Below are 15,738 nucleotides of genomic sequence, written 5' to 3'. Positions count from 1 at the left end.
AGGAATTTTTGGAAACTCGTCCCCCCCCAAAAAAAACTCCAAAAGCTGTAAAATCATGAGTCTAGCCAAAATTTAGAGGGGCAGGACCCACAGAAAGACTGAGTGATACAATTTCCCAGTTCAAGACTACTTAGAAGTTCTGCAGGAAAGATCTGTATCACCAGTACCAGGAGTCGGAAAAAGCCACAGTTCAGCTGGGCCAGGCACCTGGGTCCATGGCAGAGGGGACAGTTTCCAGACCTCTTGGCCCAGGGATCATCAAAGACAGCCAGAAGGAGTGGTGAGAGAACCCTGCTACACCAGAGTGAGCACAGAGCAAGTGCCAGCCCCAGAGCAGCCCTGTGGTGAGAACCTGCAGCAGGAGTTGGCAGAGCCACCCAGCACATCCACAACTCTCAGTTGGGGGTCAGGGGAGACTGCAGAGGTCTCTCTGCTCTTCCTTGGGCAGAACTCAAGCTGTTTGCCCACATTCATATCCAGGTTGCACAACAGCACCATAGCAGAGAAGGGACCATCCTCACAGTTCCAGGGAAGAAAGGAGGGCCTGAAAAAAGGCAAGAGAGCAGCTAGAGCCTCTCATAAAACCTTAGAGGAATTAAGGTTCCTGTGGGTTGTGCTCAAAAAGCCCCAAAACCTTGGAAGTGAAGTAAATCAGTCATAGGTTGAGGAAATAAGCAAGAAAAAGAAGAATCTGATCCCAGAAAATTATTTGGTCCCATGGAGGATCAAAATACATACACAGATGATGACAAAATCAAAGCTTCTGTATGCGAAAACCTCCAAGTAAAATATAAAATGGGCTCAGGCTATGGATGAGCTCAAAAAAGAAAGACTTTGAAAAGCAATTGAGGGAGGTAGAGGAAAAATTGGAAGGAGAAATGAGAGCAATGCAGATAAATCATGAAAACCAAATTAGCAGCTTGGTGAAAGAAATACAGAAAAAATTACTGAAGAAAATGATATGCTAAAAACCAGTTTCAGCCAAAAGGCAAAAGCAACACAAAAAACAAATGAGGAGAAGAATGTCTTAAAAAGAAGAACTGGCCAGCTGGAAAAGGAGATAAAAAGCTCTCTGAAGAAAATAATACCTTCAAATGCAGAATGGAACTACAGAAAGCTGGCTGATGACTTTGTGAGAAATCAAGAAGAAACAAAACTCTTCCAAAAAAGCCAGAAACTAGAAGAAAGTGTGAAATATCTCATTGGAAAAACAACTGACCTTGAAAACAGATCCAGAAGAGATAACTTAAAAATTATTGGGCTACCTGAAAGTCATGACCAGGAAAAGAGCCTAGAATTCATTTTTCAAGAAATAATACAGCAAAATTTCCCTGAGATCCTAGTAGTAGAGGGTAAAATAGAAATTGAGAGAATTCACCAGTCACCCCTGAAAGAGATCCCAAAAGAAAAACTTCTAGGCATATTATAGCCTGATTCCAAAGCTCCCAACTCAAAGAGAAAACATTAAAAGTTTCCAGAAACAAGCAATGCAACCATCATGGCTCTATAATCAGGACTACACAGGATCTAGCAGCACCTAACTTAAGGGCTCATAGGGCTTGAAATATGATATTCCAGAAGGCAAAAGATCTTGATTTACAACTGAGAATCAACTACCCAGCAAAATTGAGCATCCTCTTTCAGGGGAAAAGATGGCCTTTCAATGAAAAAGGAGACTTTCAAACTTTCCTATTGCAACAACCAGAGCTGAACAGAAAGTTTAATCTCCAAGTACTGGACTCGGGGGAAACCATAGAGAGGGTGGACAAGAAGGACTAATTATGAGGAACTTAATGATGTTGAACTGCTTGTATTCCTGCATGGGAAGAAAATATTGATAACTCATATGAACTTTCTCATTTATAAGAGCAGTTAGAAGGAGCATATATAGACAAAGCACAAGAAGGAGCTGAATATGATGGTATAATATAGCAAAAAAGATGAAGTCATTGGGTGATAAAGGGAAGTACTGGGAGGAAGAGAACGAAGAGGAAGAAAGGGCTAAGATATTTCACATAAGAGTCAAGAAAAAGCTTATGGAATGGAATGGAATGGAATGGAATGGAATGGAATGGAATGGAATGGAATGGAATGGAATGGAATGGAATGGGGGAAGGTGAGGGGGAATGAGTGAGCCTTGATTCTCATCAGAAATGGCTCAGAGAGGAAATAACATACACATTTAATATGGTAGAGAAATCTATCTTATCCTAGAGAAAAATGAGGGGAAAGGGATGGGATAAGGGGGGATGGGGGGAGGGAAGGGGGGAGTAGATGACAGAAGAGAGGGAAGATCATGGAAAAGAGTACTCAGATACAACACACTTCTGAACAGGGACAGGTCAAAAGGAGAGAGAGAAAGGAACAGATGAGAGGATGATGAAAAGAGTGGAGGGAAATACAGCTAGTGATAGCAACTGTGAGAAAAAAATTGAAGCAACTTCTCTGGTGGTTATGATGGGGAAGGCAACTCATTCCAGAGATAGAGCCATTGGAACACAAACTGAAGTACGCTTGTTTTTTTTCTTTCACTATTCTTGAGGTTTCTCATCTTTTGGGGGCGATGGGGTTCATGATTATAATAATAGAAAATAAACCAAAAAATTAGTAAAAAAAAATAGATAAATGAACTCAATAGAGTTCCCTATTAAAAGATACTTGGCCTTCTTTATAGATCCTTACAAACAAAATTCTATCCCCACCTCTCTCTACACCTTTGCAAAAGAGGTCTGTTAAACCTTCAAAGACTTTCGTCTTACCTGCAACTCTTAGAATCTCTATTTTCCTTTGAAGGTCAGTTCAAACTCTACTACTAACAGAACATCTTCCAGTTTCTTCCCCCTGGGAAAATGCTTTCTAATTAATACATATTGATGCTATATTATCATTTACATTAGATGTAAGCTCCTTAGGGACAAGGATTGTTTCCTTTTTGTCTTTAAACTAGTGCCTAGGACAATGCCAGAAAAGAGAAGGCACTTAATTCAGTGCCCACTGGTTGGAAGGAACTTCTGTGGACTCCTGATATGGTTAGATGTGGCCAAGTGAAAATGGAAATGAGTTTAATATTCAAAATAAGAAAAAGGACAGTCTCCTTGTACCATTTTGGCAAACCCAGGCCTTTTCACTTATCTCAGTTTCTAAAAAGCAGGCTAACAAATGGATTCTCCAGGGTTTTTTTTTAAAGGAAAGTAAAGACTCTTCTGCCATAGTCATTATCTTGATACAAAGAGATTATGTTACAGAGTCACAAGAGCTGGGAGGAAGGCTTCTACTCCAGTTAGGAGACTCTTAGTCACCTGATTCATTGAGAATTATCAAAATACAACCAGGCTACAATGCCATAGGAATGGAAATCAGTGAAAGACAAAAGGAAATAAGGTTTCTACCCTTTTCCTACATATAATATAGCCCTTCCCAGAAGTCAGCTATTCTAAATGTAAAAAATGAATTACCCAACCAAGAAGGCTACTAACTTTAAACAGTACTAGCATAAAATTTTCTCATGGACCACTCTAAAAGGTCAGCTAGAATTTTTGGTATGTTGATGTTTTTATCAAAATGTAAGTAGAATGAGACAAATTCAGGAGATCACAAAAAAATGTCACAAACTCTATTCCATCAGCTACTATGAAATAAAAAGTTTAATGATGATAAAGTTGCCATCTCTAATGGTGGCTGTGTCGAAACAACCACATATTTGGCTAAGGTACTAGAACTAAAGATATGTCCCAAAGAGATGAAAGAGAGAAAGAAATGTTACAAATGTTCAAAAATTTAAGTGAGTCTTTTTCTGATAGCAGTCCAATGCCTTCATTATGAGGATGAGGAAACTTAAGCTCAGAAAAATGAACTGGTTTGAGTCAGCAATTACTAAGACCACTTTTATTCTGGGGTTTTCCTAGGGAGCTCTTTGTCATCCCCTAACCCTGGTAACCTAACTCCTGTCCTAGTTCCTCCATACAAGTGCCTTCTCCAGTGCTCTGACCCCAGACTAGACCCATCTTGCAATGTCAGCTCTTGCCTTCTGTTCAGATGCTCTCAGAGAACACCTTTACTCAGCTTTTCCACTTGCCCCAAAATTGCCAAGTCTTGCGGTAGATGGATAAAACACCTGGACTGCAATCAACTTCAAATCTGTCCTTCAGACATTTACTACCTGTGTGACTCTGGACAAGTCACTTACCCTCTGTCTGAGTTTTCTCAACTATAAAATGGGAATAATAAAAGCACCTACTTCCTAGAGTTGCTGTAAGGATCAAATGAAATGGGGGTTGTAAAGTACAATAAATCCTTGTTTCCTTCCTTTCTTCTTAATGTTTCTGCCTTCATAACATCTCTTGCTTATATCCCCTTCTCTCCACTCATATAGCTGCCAGTCTGGCATATACATTTCAAGACCTCACTCCTGGGTCAAAGCAATATAGTCTTCAGTTGCTCTCTTTTCCTTAAACCTCTCTCCCCTCCAATCCCTCCTCAACTCAGTGGTCAAAGTAATTTTCATGCTTAAATAAGCCACTCCCTCTACTATATAAACTTCAGTGGCTCCCAGTTACCTCCCGAATTGAATATAAAACACTCTGCTTGGCATTTAAAGCTTTTCATTAGTTGACATGCTTCTACCTTTCCAGCCTTTTTATTCTTTATTCTCCTTTACATGCTCTAAGTTCCAACAACATGGCATCTTCTTGCTGTTCCTAGAATATTTCTCAACTCCAAGTATCTTCATTGGCATTATATCTCCTATGCCTGAAATGTTCTCCCTTTTTACCTGTACTTCTTTCAAGACTTGGCTCAAATTCTGTTTTTCAAGTCCCTCCCCCCAGGGCCTAGCCTCTTAGAATGCCTACCATTTACATTGTATATCTCTTGCACATACATAGTTATTTAAATATTGTTTCCTTCCATAAGAATGTGAACTTCTTGGGTGAAAAGATTTTGTTTTTGCTTTTCTTTACCTCCTCAGAGCTTGGCACAGTTTTGTTCTTCAGTTCTTTCAGCCAAATCTGACTCTTTTTGACCCCATTTGGAGTTTTCTTGGCAAAGATCCTAGAAAGTTTTGCCATTTCCTTCTCTAGCTCATTTTACAGATGAGGAAACTGAAGGAAAAGGGTTAAGTGACTTGCCCAGGGTCATACAGTTAATAAGAGTCAGAGAACAGATTTGAATTTACTAATCCTCACACAGAGAAGCATTTAATAAATAATTACTGGTTATTGCTTTGGTAGTAAATTTGTATTGACTGCCCAATAAGGCAGTGACAAAACCAAAACAAAGAGAAATGTCTCCTCACTCCCAGAACATCACTCTTTCCATGAAAGCAGAATAATAGGAGACTTAAAATGAAAGGTCAAAGAATTTGGACTTTGATCTACAGGCAATTCTGTGAAAGAGAAACACAAATAAAGAACTCTAAGTAATGAACCTGAAACAGTATTAAAATCATTCGTGCATGTCTGATCTCTAACAATGATGCTCATGAATGTTTCCAACTTCGAAAGTTCCCCTGAGTTTATGGACAATTAACTTTTAACCTTGGAAAGCCACAGAGTGGGGCTGGTAGAGGAAAATGAATTATAGAGGGGGAGGAAAGGACTCAGTACTCAAAAAGAAAGAATGCATTAATAGGTAGTAGCTCTTAGCAATGGTTTAACTATTCCCTACTTTCTGTAGTCCCTATATTAAATTGGACAAGGCTATTGAAACTCATCTAACCTTTAAAAACACATGCAATTCTTTCAATCAATATTATCTGTTCAAAAAGAAATGATGGCTATAACTTCTGGATATTGGCTATTAATATTAGATTATTAGGATTATTAAAAAGATAGTGAAGAAAAATCATCACAGCTTCATCGGTTAGGTCAGATTTTGCTTTCTTTGTAGTTAATGATCTTTTTTCTATCTTCATTTTTTTATTATTTCAAAAAATTGTTTCATTGCTATCTTCTGTTTTTACCTCACCTAGAGTTTCTCTTGTATCCCTTCCCCACCCCCTCCCAGAGAACCATCTTTTATAATAAAGAATATTTTTATAAAAGAATAAGAGGAAAAGAAAAACAAATCATAAAAGTCGATCAATATAGTCAAAAATATTGGCATCATGTTCAATGTTCCAAATCTGTGAATTCTCTACCTCTGAAAATTAGGGGGAGGGGAGTTTCTTCTCATATCTCTTCTTTGGCACAAAACTTAATTATTATAACTTTGTAACATTCTTTCAATTGTTTTCTTGTATTCTTAACATTCTTATAGTCATTGTACATGATCAATGAGCATTTAGTTGCCAAATTTGATGGTCTGTTCTAGGGTTTTATCCTCCTCAGCTTATCCACTAGTTGTATTTGACACTGTTAACCACTTTCCCCTTCTGCATACTCCTTACTCTATGGGGGGTTTATGAGAGTCCTATCTTTCCTTCTCCATCTTCTTTTCTGGTTCATCTACATCTTGCCATTTCCCAACATCTCAAACATCCATCTTTTTCTCCCTACTCACAAATTTCTCACCTCTCACACAGATTACTAGGGCAGTTTTCCAATTCCAATTTCCAATCTTCCTTCTTTTTATTCCAACCCATTCCCCATAGCTGTCAAAATGATTTTCCTTAAAGGTATGGTGAAGTCACTCTCCTACTTAATTAACTTCTTAGCTCCCCATTATCTCTAAGATAAACTCTCACCTTCTCTTTTAGCTTTTAAAACACAAGACCTAGCTCCAACCTGTCTCTAAACCTCAAGAACACTACTTACTCTCTAAACTCTGTCATATAGTTATTCTGGCTTTCTCTTTATTTCTGAGACTTCTCCTCCCTTCTTCATGGTCTTTAAACTGATAATATCCTCGTAACTGGAATGCATTCCCTCCTCATCTCTCCCTGCTTTTAGATACAGATACATGCCTTTCCTGATCCCCCAACTGCTAGTGCCCTTCCATCTTCCAATTTACCCTGTTTTTTTTTTGTTATGCAGCATTTACTCTCATATATATATATATACATATATATGTATATACATATATATGTATGTATGTATTAGATGCTTCCCCCATTAGAAGATAAGGTCCTATATACAGCTAGTTCATTCTTTGTACTTACATGCCCAGAGTCTGATTGATAATGGCACCAAATAAATGATTGACTACTTATTTCCTTTTTCAACATGATTATAAATCAGTTGAATAGAGAAAAATTAATGATAGTTTTATTTTTTCATAATATTGACTACATATTTCATACCTTTCCTATTCAGTAGATGGAAAGATGTAGACTAGATAATAATACAATTACATCAATTTGGAATGGACAAGACTCCAGACTTTTTCAGGTGTCATATAATGGTTTGATGTCAGCTTGATAGGAGGTCTCAAGTGTAATTCATAGCACCAGACACTAGTTGAATGACCCTAGACAAGTTACATAACCTCAGTTTCTTCAACTATTAAGTGGAAATAATAATAGATCTTGTCTTTCAGGATTATCGTGAGAATATTATAAAAGCTAAGGGCAGTACCTAGACCAGATTAGGTATTATATAAATGTTAATTAGCAGAAGTAAGTGGGGTGGTGGTAGTTTTAATGTAGTGGTCCAGAATATTGCTTGATTGTTTAAAATTTTTATTAATGACTTGAATAAAGGTGCCATACCATGCTGATCCATTTTGCAGATGACACAAGTCAAGAAGGATAACTAACACAAAAGATTATATAGTCAGGATCTCGCTCAATGCCAGAGCATTAGTATAAAACTAATAGGATGAATATGGAAAAATATAGTCTTATGCTTGGTTACAAAATTTCAACTTCCCAAGGATGAGGAGGGCTCAGTTAGTCAGCAGTTTTTCTGAAAAAAATCTAGGGCAGGTTGGGAATATGAGGGTAGTAGACTGCAAGCCCAAGAGCCATATGATCTAGCAGCCAAAAATAAAAAAAGACTATGCAATTCAGGCTGCATTATAAGAGGTAAGTCCTAAGAGAAAAAGGTCCCAGTGTCTTCTGTTCAGTGCTGTCTTCACAGTTTAAGAAAGACATTGATAAGGTACAGAATGCTCAGAAGATGATGAACCATGAGTTCAAATCTTATGAGGATTACTTGAAGGTACTAAGTTGTTTTGTTTTGTATGGGGGAGGGGAGCATAACTTTAGGGTTTAGCCCCTGCCACTGCTTAGTACAGAGATTTATAGTTCTCCTCAAACATCTCCCAGGAGGCTCCAAAATAGAACTGATCCTCTCATCTAGGAATCCTCGGGTCAACCTGCACCCAGTATTCCACTATCTTCAGCTCTCGGCCAATGAGATCTCATGTGGTCATGTTTACTTATATATCTCACTTAGATGAAAATTAATCTCATTCCCAGACTTCCCAATTTTCATTCACTATCCTAACACAAAATTTTCCTTCTGGCATCATGGGCCAATCTTAGCTCAATTATTAATCCAACCCAATGATACAAGCTCAGGATGGGGATGCAATGAAAAATGGATGCATCTCAAAATTCAATAAAAATAAATGTAATTGCACTGAGAGATTTAAAAGTAGACAAGTACTAATTAAAGTAATTGTTCCCCCTCTCAGACTCAAGCACAGCATCAAAACTGGGTCAAAAGGATATTCAGAATATTCCAAATCTCAGAAACACTAATTCCCTGTCACAGAATGAGCATTTTAGGATTTAGGCAATATGGAGGCCTTGACCCAAGGCCTTGGTCAAATCCTCAAAATAGCCTCCTTGTCTCTTTGAAGAGAAAACTGTTCCAGCTAAGGTTAACCAGATCATATGCCTAGCCCAGCCAGCCAGCCAGCACACAAGACTTCACCACGGACACACAAAATGCAAAGATATACAGGGAAGACCAGCCTGATGCAACAATTCCCCCCAAAGCCATACTTTTTCTCCCATAAAAAGACCTCACTTAAGTCCCTCTCCCTCTTTCAAGAATAATAAGACTTATTTTTTAGGCTAAATGTGTTTAAAACCATTTCAAGCTATCTTCCTATGACCTAAAATAAAACTATCAAGCTCTGAATTTGTCCATGAGAAGCAACTCAATCCTTTTTGTTCTGCTGACTTACTTCTAACATTCTTCCCACATTCCATTTCAAAGACCAGAAAAGATCACTTACTGATTAATAGCAAAATGAGCCTACCTGGGCACTAGAAGCACACCAGCTGGAATGGAGCTTTTAAAAATCAGATAAAATCATACTTTTTCTTTTTCTGAAAGTCTGTCTCCTGGCTGGCTAGTTAATTCCCTAATTTTGATAATGTAGAGAGAAGTATGTCATGTCCTGATCTTATCATTCAGAGAAACATAAGTATATATAACATAAGTATATATAGAATAAATTTATACACATATATGTGTGAATACATATATACATATATTATATATGTGTATGTTTCTAATGGTAGTCATCTCTAAAACTAGATGGGGGAAATAGGAAAAAAGAAATTTACATGATAATTTGATTATTTAAAAGGAATAGCAAGTTATTCATAAAACATTTGCAGCTTCATGAGCTATATTTTTATTATATTGTGTTATAGAAATGGTTGGTTTATTACATAAATTAGAAATAAAATAAATAAATGTGATAAATAAAAGTAATATTAGGTATCTAGGCAAATATTTCAACAGGATTCAGGGTTTGTGGTAATGACTTTCTGGGTCTCAAATTTCTTTATCTATAAAATGAGAGAGCTGAACTTAATAATCTCAAAGTTTCTTTCCAGTTAAAAATCTCTTATTCCCCAATCCTGTGACCCACTAAATCTGATAAAGGACAAAGGGAAAGGATATAAAGAAAGACTGTCTTGGGTCTCTTCTCTTTTTTTCTCCCAAATGATATTTTATTTTGTTTTTCCAATTATATGTTATGAAAGTTTTTCAACATTCATCCACATTTATATGAGAAGGGAGGATGTAAAGAAATTATGCAATTATGTGATTATTTTTTAAGTTACATAATTTCCTTCCAACTTCCCTTCTCACCCCCTTCCCCTCAGGGGCAATCTGGTAAACATTGTACATATACATTTGTGTTTAACATGTTTAAAGATTAATCATTTTCTGTATGAGGAATTAGGACAAAGGGAAAAAGAAAAAAACCATAAAATAGGAAGGAAAAATAAAAGAAATTTTTAAAAGGTGAACTTAGTGATCATTAAGATTCTACAGTCTTTATTTTATTTTTCTTCCTCTGGAGGTGGAGAGCAAAGTCCAAAGCAAGCCTCCTAGGGTTGTCCTAGCTCCCTGAACTGTTGAGAGGAGTTGTATCCATCAAGGATGTTCAACTCACAATATCGTTGTTAAGCTGTGTCTCTTCTTAAAATAGAGGATCTGCTCATGGGAGAAGCAAGACAGCCTTGTAGATAGATGTTCTAAGGCAAGGAGATTGTGACGGCCATTGGACATTCCAGAGTGAGAAGTCGTCAAGGGTCATGGTAGCAAAATGCAAAAATCAGAAGCAAAACTGGGGTGGGGGTAGCCACATTTCTCCCACACACATTAATTTATTAAGTTACTTATATGGGAACAAGGTACTAAGGAAATGGAACATGGGGTAGAGGGAAAGGTGATACAAAGGAGATGGGAATAAAAGGAATAGGAGGATCTTGGGAAGATGGGTCACTCTAAATGTCTCTGCAGGGAATGGTATGAAAGGTGGACTGGGAAGGAAGACACAAAGAAACAAAGAGACAGGAAGCAAGCTTATCCTACTTTGGTTTCGTCCTAATGCCCTCTGGCCAGCCATCTGTATCAAAGCATCCCAGTGACCCCACACATTCAACAGAGGTCCTTCACAGGCATTCAACTTTAAAATATTCCAGGCCCGGACTTCTACTTTCCTGCCAGATTCCTACAACTCCAAACTGGAAATTTTCAGGAATTGACCTTTAAAACTAAACTTGTCACAATAATTTCAGCTTAGGAGGATCCATAGCAATAGCTTTCCATCTTACATGATAATAGCTTTTTCATCTTACATACCCAGTCCCCCCCACAGTAAAAGGCAATAAAGGCCACCATCCTTGTAGGAGAATGAATCTAAAGGGCTGAAAGGAAGCTGCTGTTTCTGCCCAAGGCAGCAATCTTTAAGTGAGTAGCACTGACTCAGTGACAGTCTTATTACCAAGCCATATAAAAAAATAGGGGCTTTTTGCTCTTCCTAAGACTCAGCCACTGAAACTGGGGTGATAAGTTTTTATAAAATGATGATATAGGTTTCTACAGAGACAAATGCAAGATAGAGAAAGAAAGACCAAAAAAAAAAAAGAAGGAAGGGAAAGGGAAAGGGAGGAGGGGGGAAAATGAACAAAATAAATGCAACTGAGATGAGAAGGCAGATAAAAAAAAGGGAATTTTTGTATCAAATATCTTTAGTAAGAGTCTGCAAAAACATGATATAAAGGCAAGAAGCAAAAATAAATAAGACCAAAAATCATTCACCAATCAATAAGGATAAAAAGATGAAAAACAACAACTATAATGAATATTACTACAAATCATTAATAATAAAATAAATGTAAAACAGTAACTTAGGATTTCACCTCTTAACCAACAAACTTGCAAAGATATCAAAAAATAGGAAAAGTCAGTGTTGGAGGGGTTGTGGAAAAACAGGTACATCAATGAAATAACATTGTGGAAGCTAGGTGGTACAGTGGATAGAGTAACAGACCTACAGTCAGAGAACCTAAATTCAAAATTGACCTCGGACACTTGACATAGATTAACTGTGTGACCTTGGGCACTAACTCAAATCCAATTTACTTGCTTGTCATGAATGTCATGGTTTTCTTTGACAATGAAGGACAAACATCATCATCATTGACATAACATCCAGAACTGTGAATTTGTACAACCCTTAAGGGAAATAATATAGAAATGTCTAAAATGTCCACACTTATGAAACCTAGAAATCCCACTGCTCAGTAAATACCTTGACAGTGACAAAAAAGAAATATCCCAAAGATAACAAAATACTCATGGCAACATCACCTGTAATAACAAATAAGTACAGGAATACCTTGGAGATGTTGTGGGTTCAGTTTGAGATCACCACAATAAAGGAAATATTGCAATAAAGCAAGTGACACAATTTTTTTTGTTTCACCATGCACATAAAAGCTATTTTTACACTATACTGGAGTCTATTGAGTCTGTGTCCAAAAAATGTACATATCTTAATTTTAAAATGCATTTTTGTTAGAAAATGCTATCATCTGAACCTCAGTGTTGAAGACTGCTAACTAATCAGAATCATGGTTGCTGAAGGTTGGAGTGGCCACAGTCATTTCTTAAAATAAGACAACAGTGAAGTTTGGCACATCGATTGATTCTTCATTTCACAAAAGACTTCTCTGTGGAACGTGATCCTGTTACATAGCATTTTACACACAATAGAACTTCTTTCAAAATTGGAATCAATCTTCTCAAAACCTGATGCTGCTAAGTTTATGTAATATCCTTCAATATCTTTGTGTCTCAGGTAATAGGGAGGTCCAAAGAGACAGAGACAGAGTCAGCTGGTGAAAGTCAGAATAAACACTATCAACTAAATTTGCATCTTATCCGGGCATAGCTTGTGGCTCCCCACAACAATTACAATAGTGTTATCAAAGATCACTGATCACACATTATCATGAGATACAATAATGAAAAAATTTAAAATATTGCCAAGAATTGCCAAAATGTGACACAGAGAATCAATGTGAGAACAAGTTATTGGAAAAATGCTATCAATAGATGTGCTTGATGCAGGGTAGCCACAAACCTTCAATTTGTTTTTAAAAAAACATGATATCTATAAAGCACAATATAGCAAAGTGAGGGAAACCTGTAATAACAAAACAGCTTCTCATTAGGGAATGGCCAAGCAAAACTATGTTATGAGAATGTATTGAAATAGTACTCTGCTTTAAGAAATGATGAATGCAGAAAAGTATTGGGAAGACTTGTGAACTGACTGGGAAAGTGAAGCAGAAGAAATGTTGCACATTATAACTGTAACAATAAAATGGAAAGAACAACCAAACAATCAAAACTGAATTTTGTGATATTGCAAAGACTGTAAACTTGTCCCCAAGGAGATATGAAAAGGACCTTCTCCAGAGATGAATTTTCCAATGTACTGGTTTGTTCCATTGAACTAGTTTCTTTTTTCTCATTATTTTTATAAAGTCTTCTGGGAGGAAAAGATGATAGAGATATATTGGAAAATGTAGGGCATGTAGAAACAAAAGAGATCAATATTTTTTACAGTTTATTTCAAAACTGAATTCAAGGAGAAGCTAGGTGGTACAGCAGAGAGAGCACCAACCCTGGAGTCAGGAGGACCTGAATTCAAATCTGACCTTAGACACTTAAGACTTACCTAGCTGTGAGACCTTGCACAAGTCACTTAACCCCATTGCCTTGTCACAAAAAACAAACAAACAACTGATCTACATTTAAGACTTTCCCCCAGCTCCTAGTGACTTCTTTCCCCACCAAAATTATCTTATATATACATATAGACATACATGGTGGCTGCCCTCAATAAAATATTAGCTCCTTAAAAATAAAGATTGCATTTTTGCTTATGTATCTCTAGTACCTGGCACACAGTAGGTATTTCATAGAAACTTGTTAACTGATTGACTGTTTAATAAGGGAGATAAGATGAAACTAGAAAGTGAAAGAATGGTGTACATTTATAAGATATGCTGCCAGAAAGTCAATAAAAAACAAAGTCTAAAAATTGGCCACACAACTCTGAAAAAAAGCCTTATTTACTTCCCAAGTGGAATATAAGATAAAATAAGTCCTTGTTTCTTTTCTGGCTTATTCAGAATCAAATGCTCAAAAAAAAAAATCATAGACTTGGCCGGGGACGGGAGCAGGAGTCCGCCGCAGCCCGCGGACTTCGGCGCCCCGGCCGCCCCCAGCCGGCCTGAGGTCCGGCGCCCCGGCCTCGCTAGCCATGTCCGCGAGCCGAGACGCGGCTGCAGGGAACCAAAACAGTTCAAAGATGAAAGTGATCCGCGTGGGTACTCGCAAGAGCCAGCTGGCAAGAATACAGACTGACAGTGTGGTGGCAATGCTGAAGGACCTCTACCCTGGTCTGCAATTTGAAATCATTGCAATGTCCACCACTGGGGACAAGATCCTGGATATTGCCCTCTCTAAGATTGGGGAGAAAAGTCTCTTCACTAAAGAATTGGAGTACGCCTTGGAAAAGAATGAAGTGGACCTGGTTGTACATTCCCTGAAGGACTTGCCCACTATCCTGCCCCCAGCCTTTACTACTGGTGCTGTCTACAAGCGGGAGAGCCCCTATGATGCTGTTATCTTCCACCCTAAATATGCTGGGCAGACCTTGGGTACTTTGCCAGAGAAGAGTGTGGTAGGGACGAGCTCCCTTCATAGAGCAGCTCAGTTGCAGAGGAAATTTCCACATCTGGAATTCAAAAGTATTAGAGGGAATCTTAATACTCGGCTTCAGAAGCTGGATGAACAGCAGGAATTTAGTGCCATCATCCTTGCAGCAGCTGGACTGCAACGTATGGGTTGGCAGAACTGGGTAGGGCAGCTCCTGTATCCTGAAGAATGTCTCTATGCTGTGGGCCAGGTATGCTCAGTTGCCAGAGCCACCTTGGAGCTCCGGGGGTGGGGGGCCTGGGGGTTGAGGTGCGAGCCAAGGACCAGGAAGTACTGGATTTGGTGGGGGTGCTCCATGATCCTGAGACCTTGCTCCACTGCATTGCTGAGAGGGCCTTCCTGAGGCACCTGGAAGGAGGTTGCAGTGTGCCTGTGGCAGTCCAAACAGTTCTCAAGGATGGGCAGCTATACTTGACTGGAGGAGTGTGGAGTCTGGATGGCTCAGATAGTCTGAAGGAAACCATGCAGACAACCATCAATGTCTTGGCCCAGCATGAAGATGGCCCAGAGGATGATATGCAGCGGGTGAGCATCACTGCCCGGAATGTACCTCAGGGAGCCCAAATGGCAGCTGAAAACCTGGGCATCAGTCTTGCTAACCTGCTGCTGAACAAGGGAGCCAAGAAGATCTTGGATGTAGCAAGACAGCTCAAAGATGCCCACTAAACCTAGCTCTGAAGGCATTTTTCTGCTCAGAACAGAATTTTTCTGGGGTGCCCTGAACCCTTCCCCCCATTAACTCGAAAGGGACTTCCCTCGGCAGAAAAACTTCATCATCCAGGACTCAGGTGTAGGAAAGGGGACCTTGTTGCTGCTAAGCATCCCAGTGCCTTGTTCCAGCCCCTCAGTAATTCCTGGGGCTGGGGGACCGTCCGCTTCTGGTGGAGTAGGATGTATGTAACAAACCTGTCAATAAAACGCCTTTTATTTAAAAAAAAATCATAGACTTGTTCTCACAACTAGCTCAACCTTTTTATTTTACAGATGAAGAAACTGAGGTCCTACAAAAATGCCTTGTCCAAAGTCTCACAGAAAGTAAAACCAAGATTTGAATCTAGGTCCTTTGACTCCAAAGCCAGTGGTCTTCCCACTGACCTTTACTATCTACTCCACTTCATAAGCAACATGAATCTTGTTGATATAAATTTTGAAATAATAAAAGAAAAAATTGAGTGGAAGAATCAATGAAGAACTGGGCATTGTGACCTGGCAAAGAGAAAACCTAGGGCTATGTCACAGCCTAGTCAAGGGATTCAACTTGTTCCATCTGATCCCATAACTAGATCCCATAACTAAGGACAAAGAGGTGAGTTTG

At 38.5% G+C, this 15,738-nt stretch overlaps 2 protein-coding genes across 2 annotated transcripts in view; one reads left to right on the top strand and one right to left on the bottom strand.

Annotated features, from left to right (window-relative positions):
- FRAS1 (Fraser extracellular matrix complex subunit 1) overlaps positions 1-15,738 on the bottom strand; it is a 502,816-nt gene that overhangs the window by 392,160 nt on the left and 94,918 nt on the right. The gene's annotated exons all lie outside the window — the stretch shown is intronic.
- On the top strand, positions 13,949-15,162 carry LOC141517505 (porphobilinogen deaminase-like). The gene is made up of 2 exons (XM_074228556.1): positions 13,949-14,612; positions 14,654-15,162. Exons 1-2 carry the CDS (start codon positions 13,966-13,968, stop codon positions 15,087-15,089), a joined length of 1,083 nt encoding a protein of 360 aa, XP_074084657.1. The 5' UTR covers positions 13,949-13,965; the 3' UTR covers positions 15,090-15,162.

The sequence above is a fragment of the Macrotis lagotis genome, chromosome 3 (assembly GCF_037893015.1).
Source record: "Macrotis lagotis isolate mMagLag1 chromosome 3, bilby.v1.9.chrom.fasta, whole genome shotgun sequence".
Lineage (NCBI taxonomy): Eukaryota > Metazoa > Chordata > Mammalia > Peramelemorphia > Peramelidae > Macrotis > Macrotis lagotis.
This window is presented reverse-complemented; position numbering and strand designations above follow the sequence as displayed.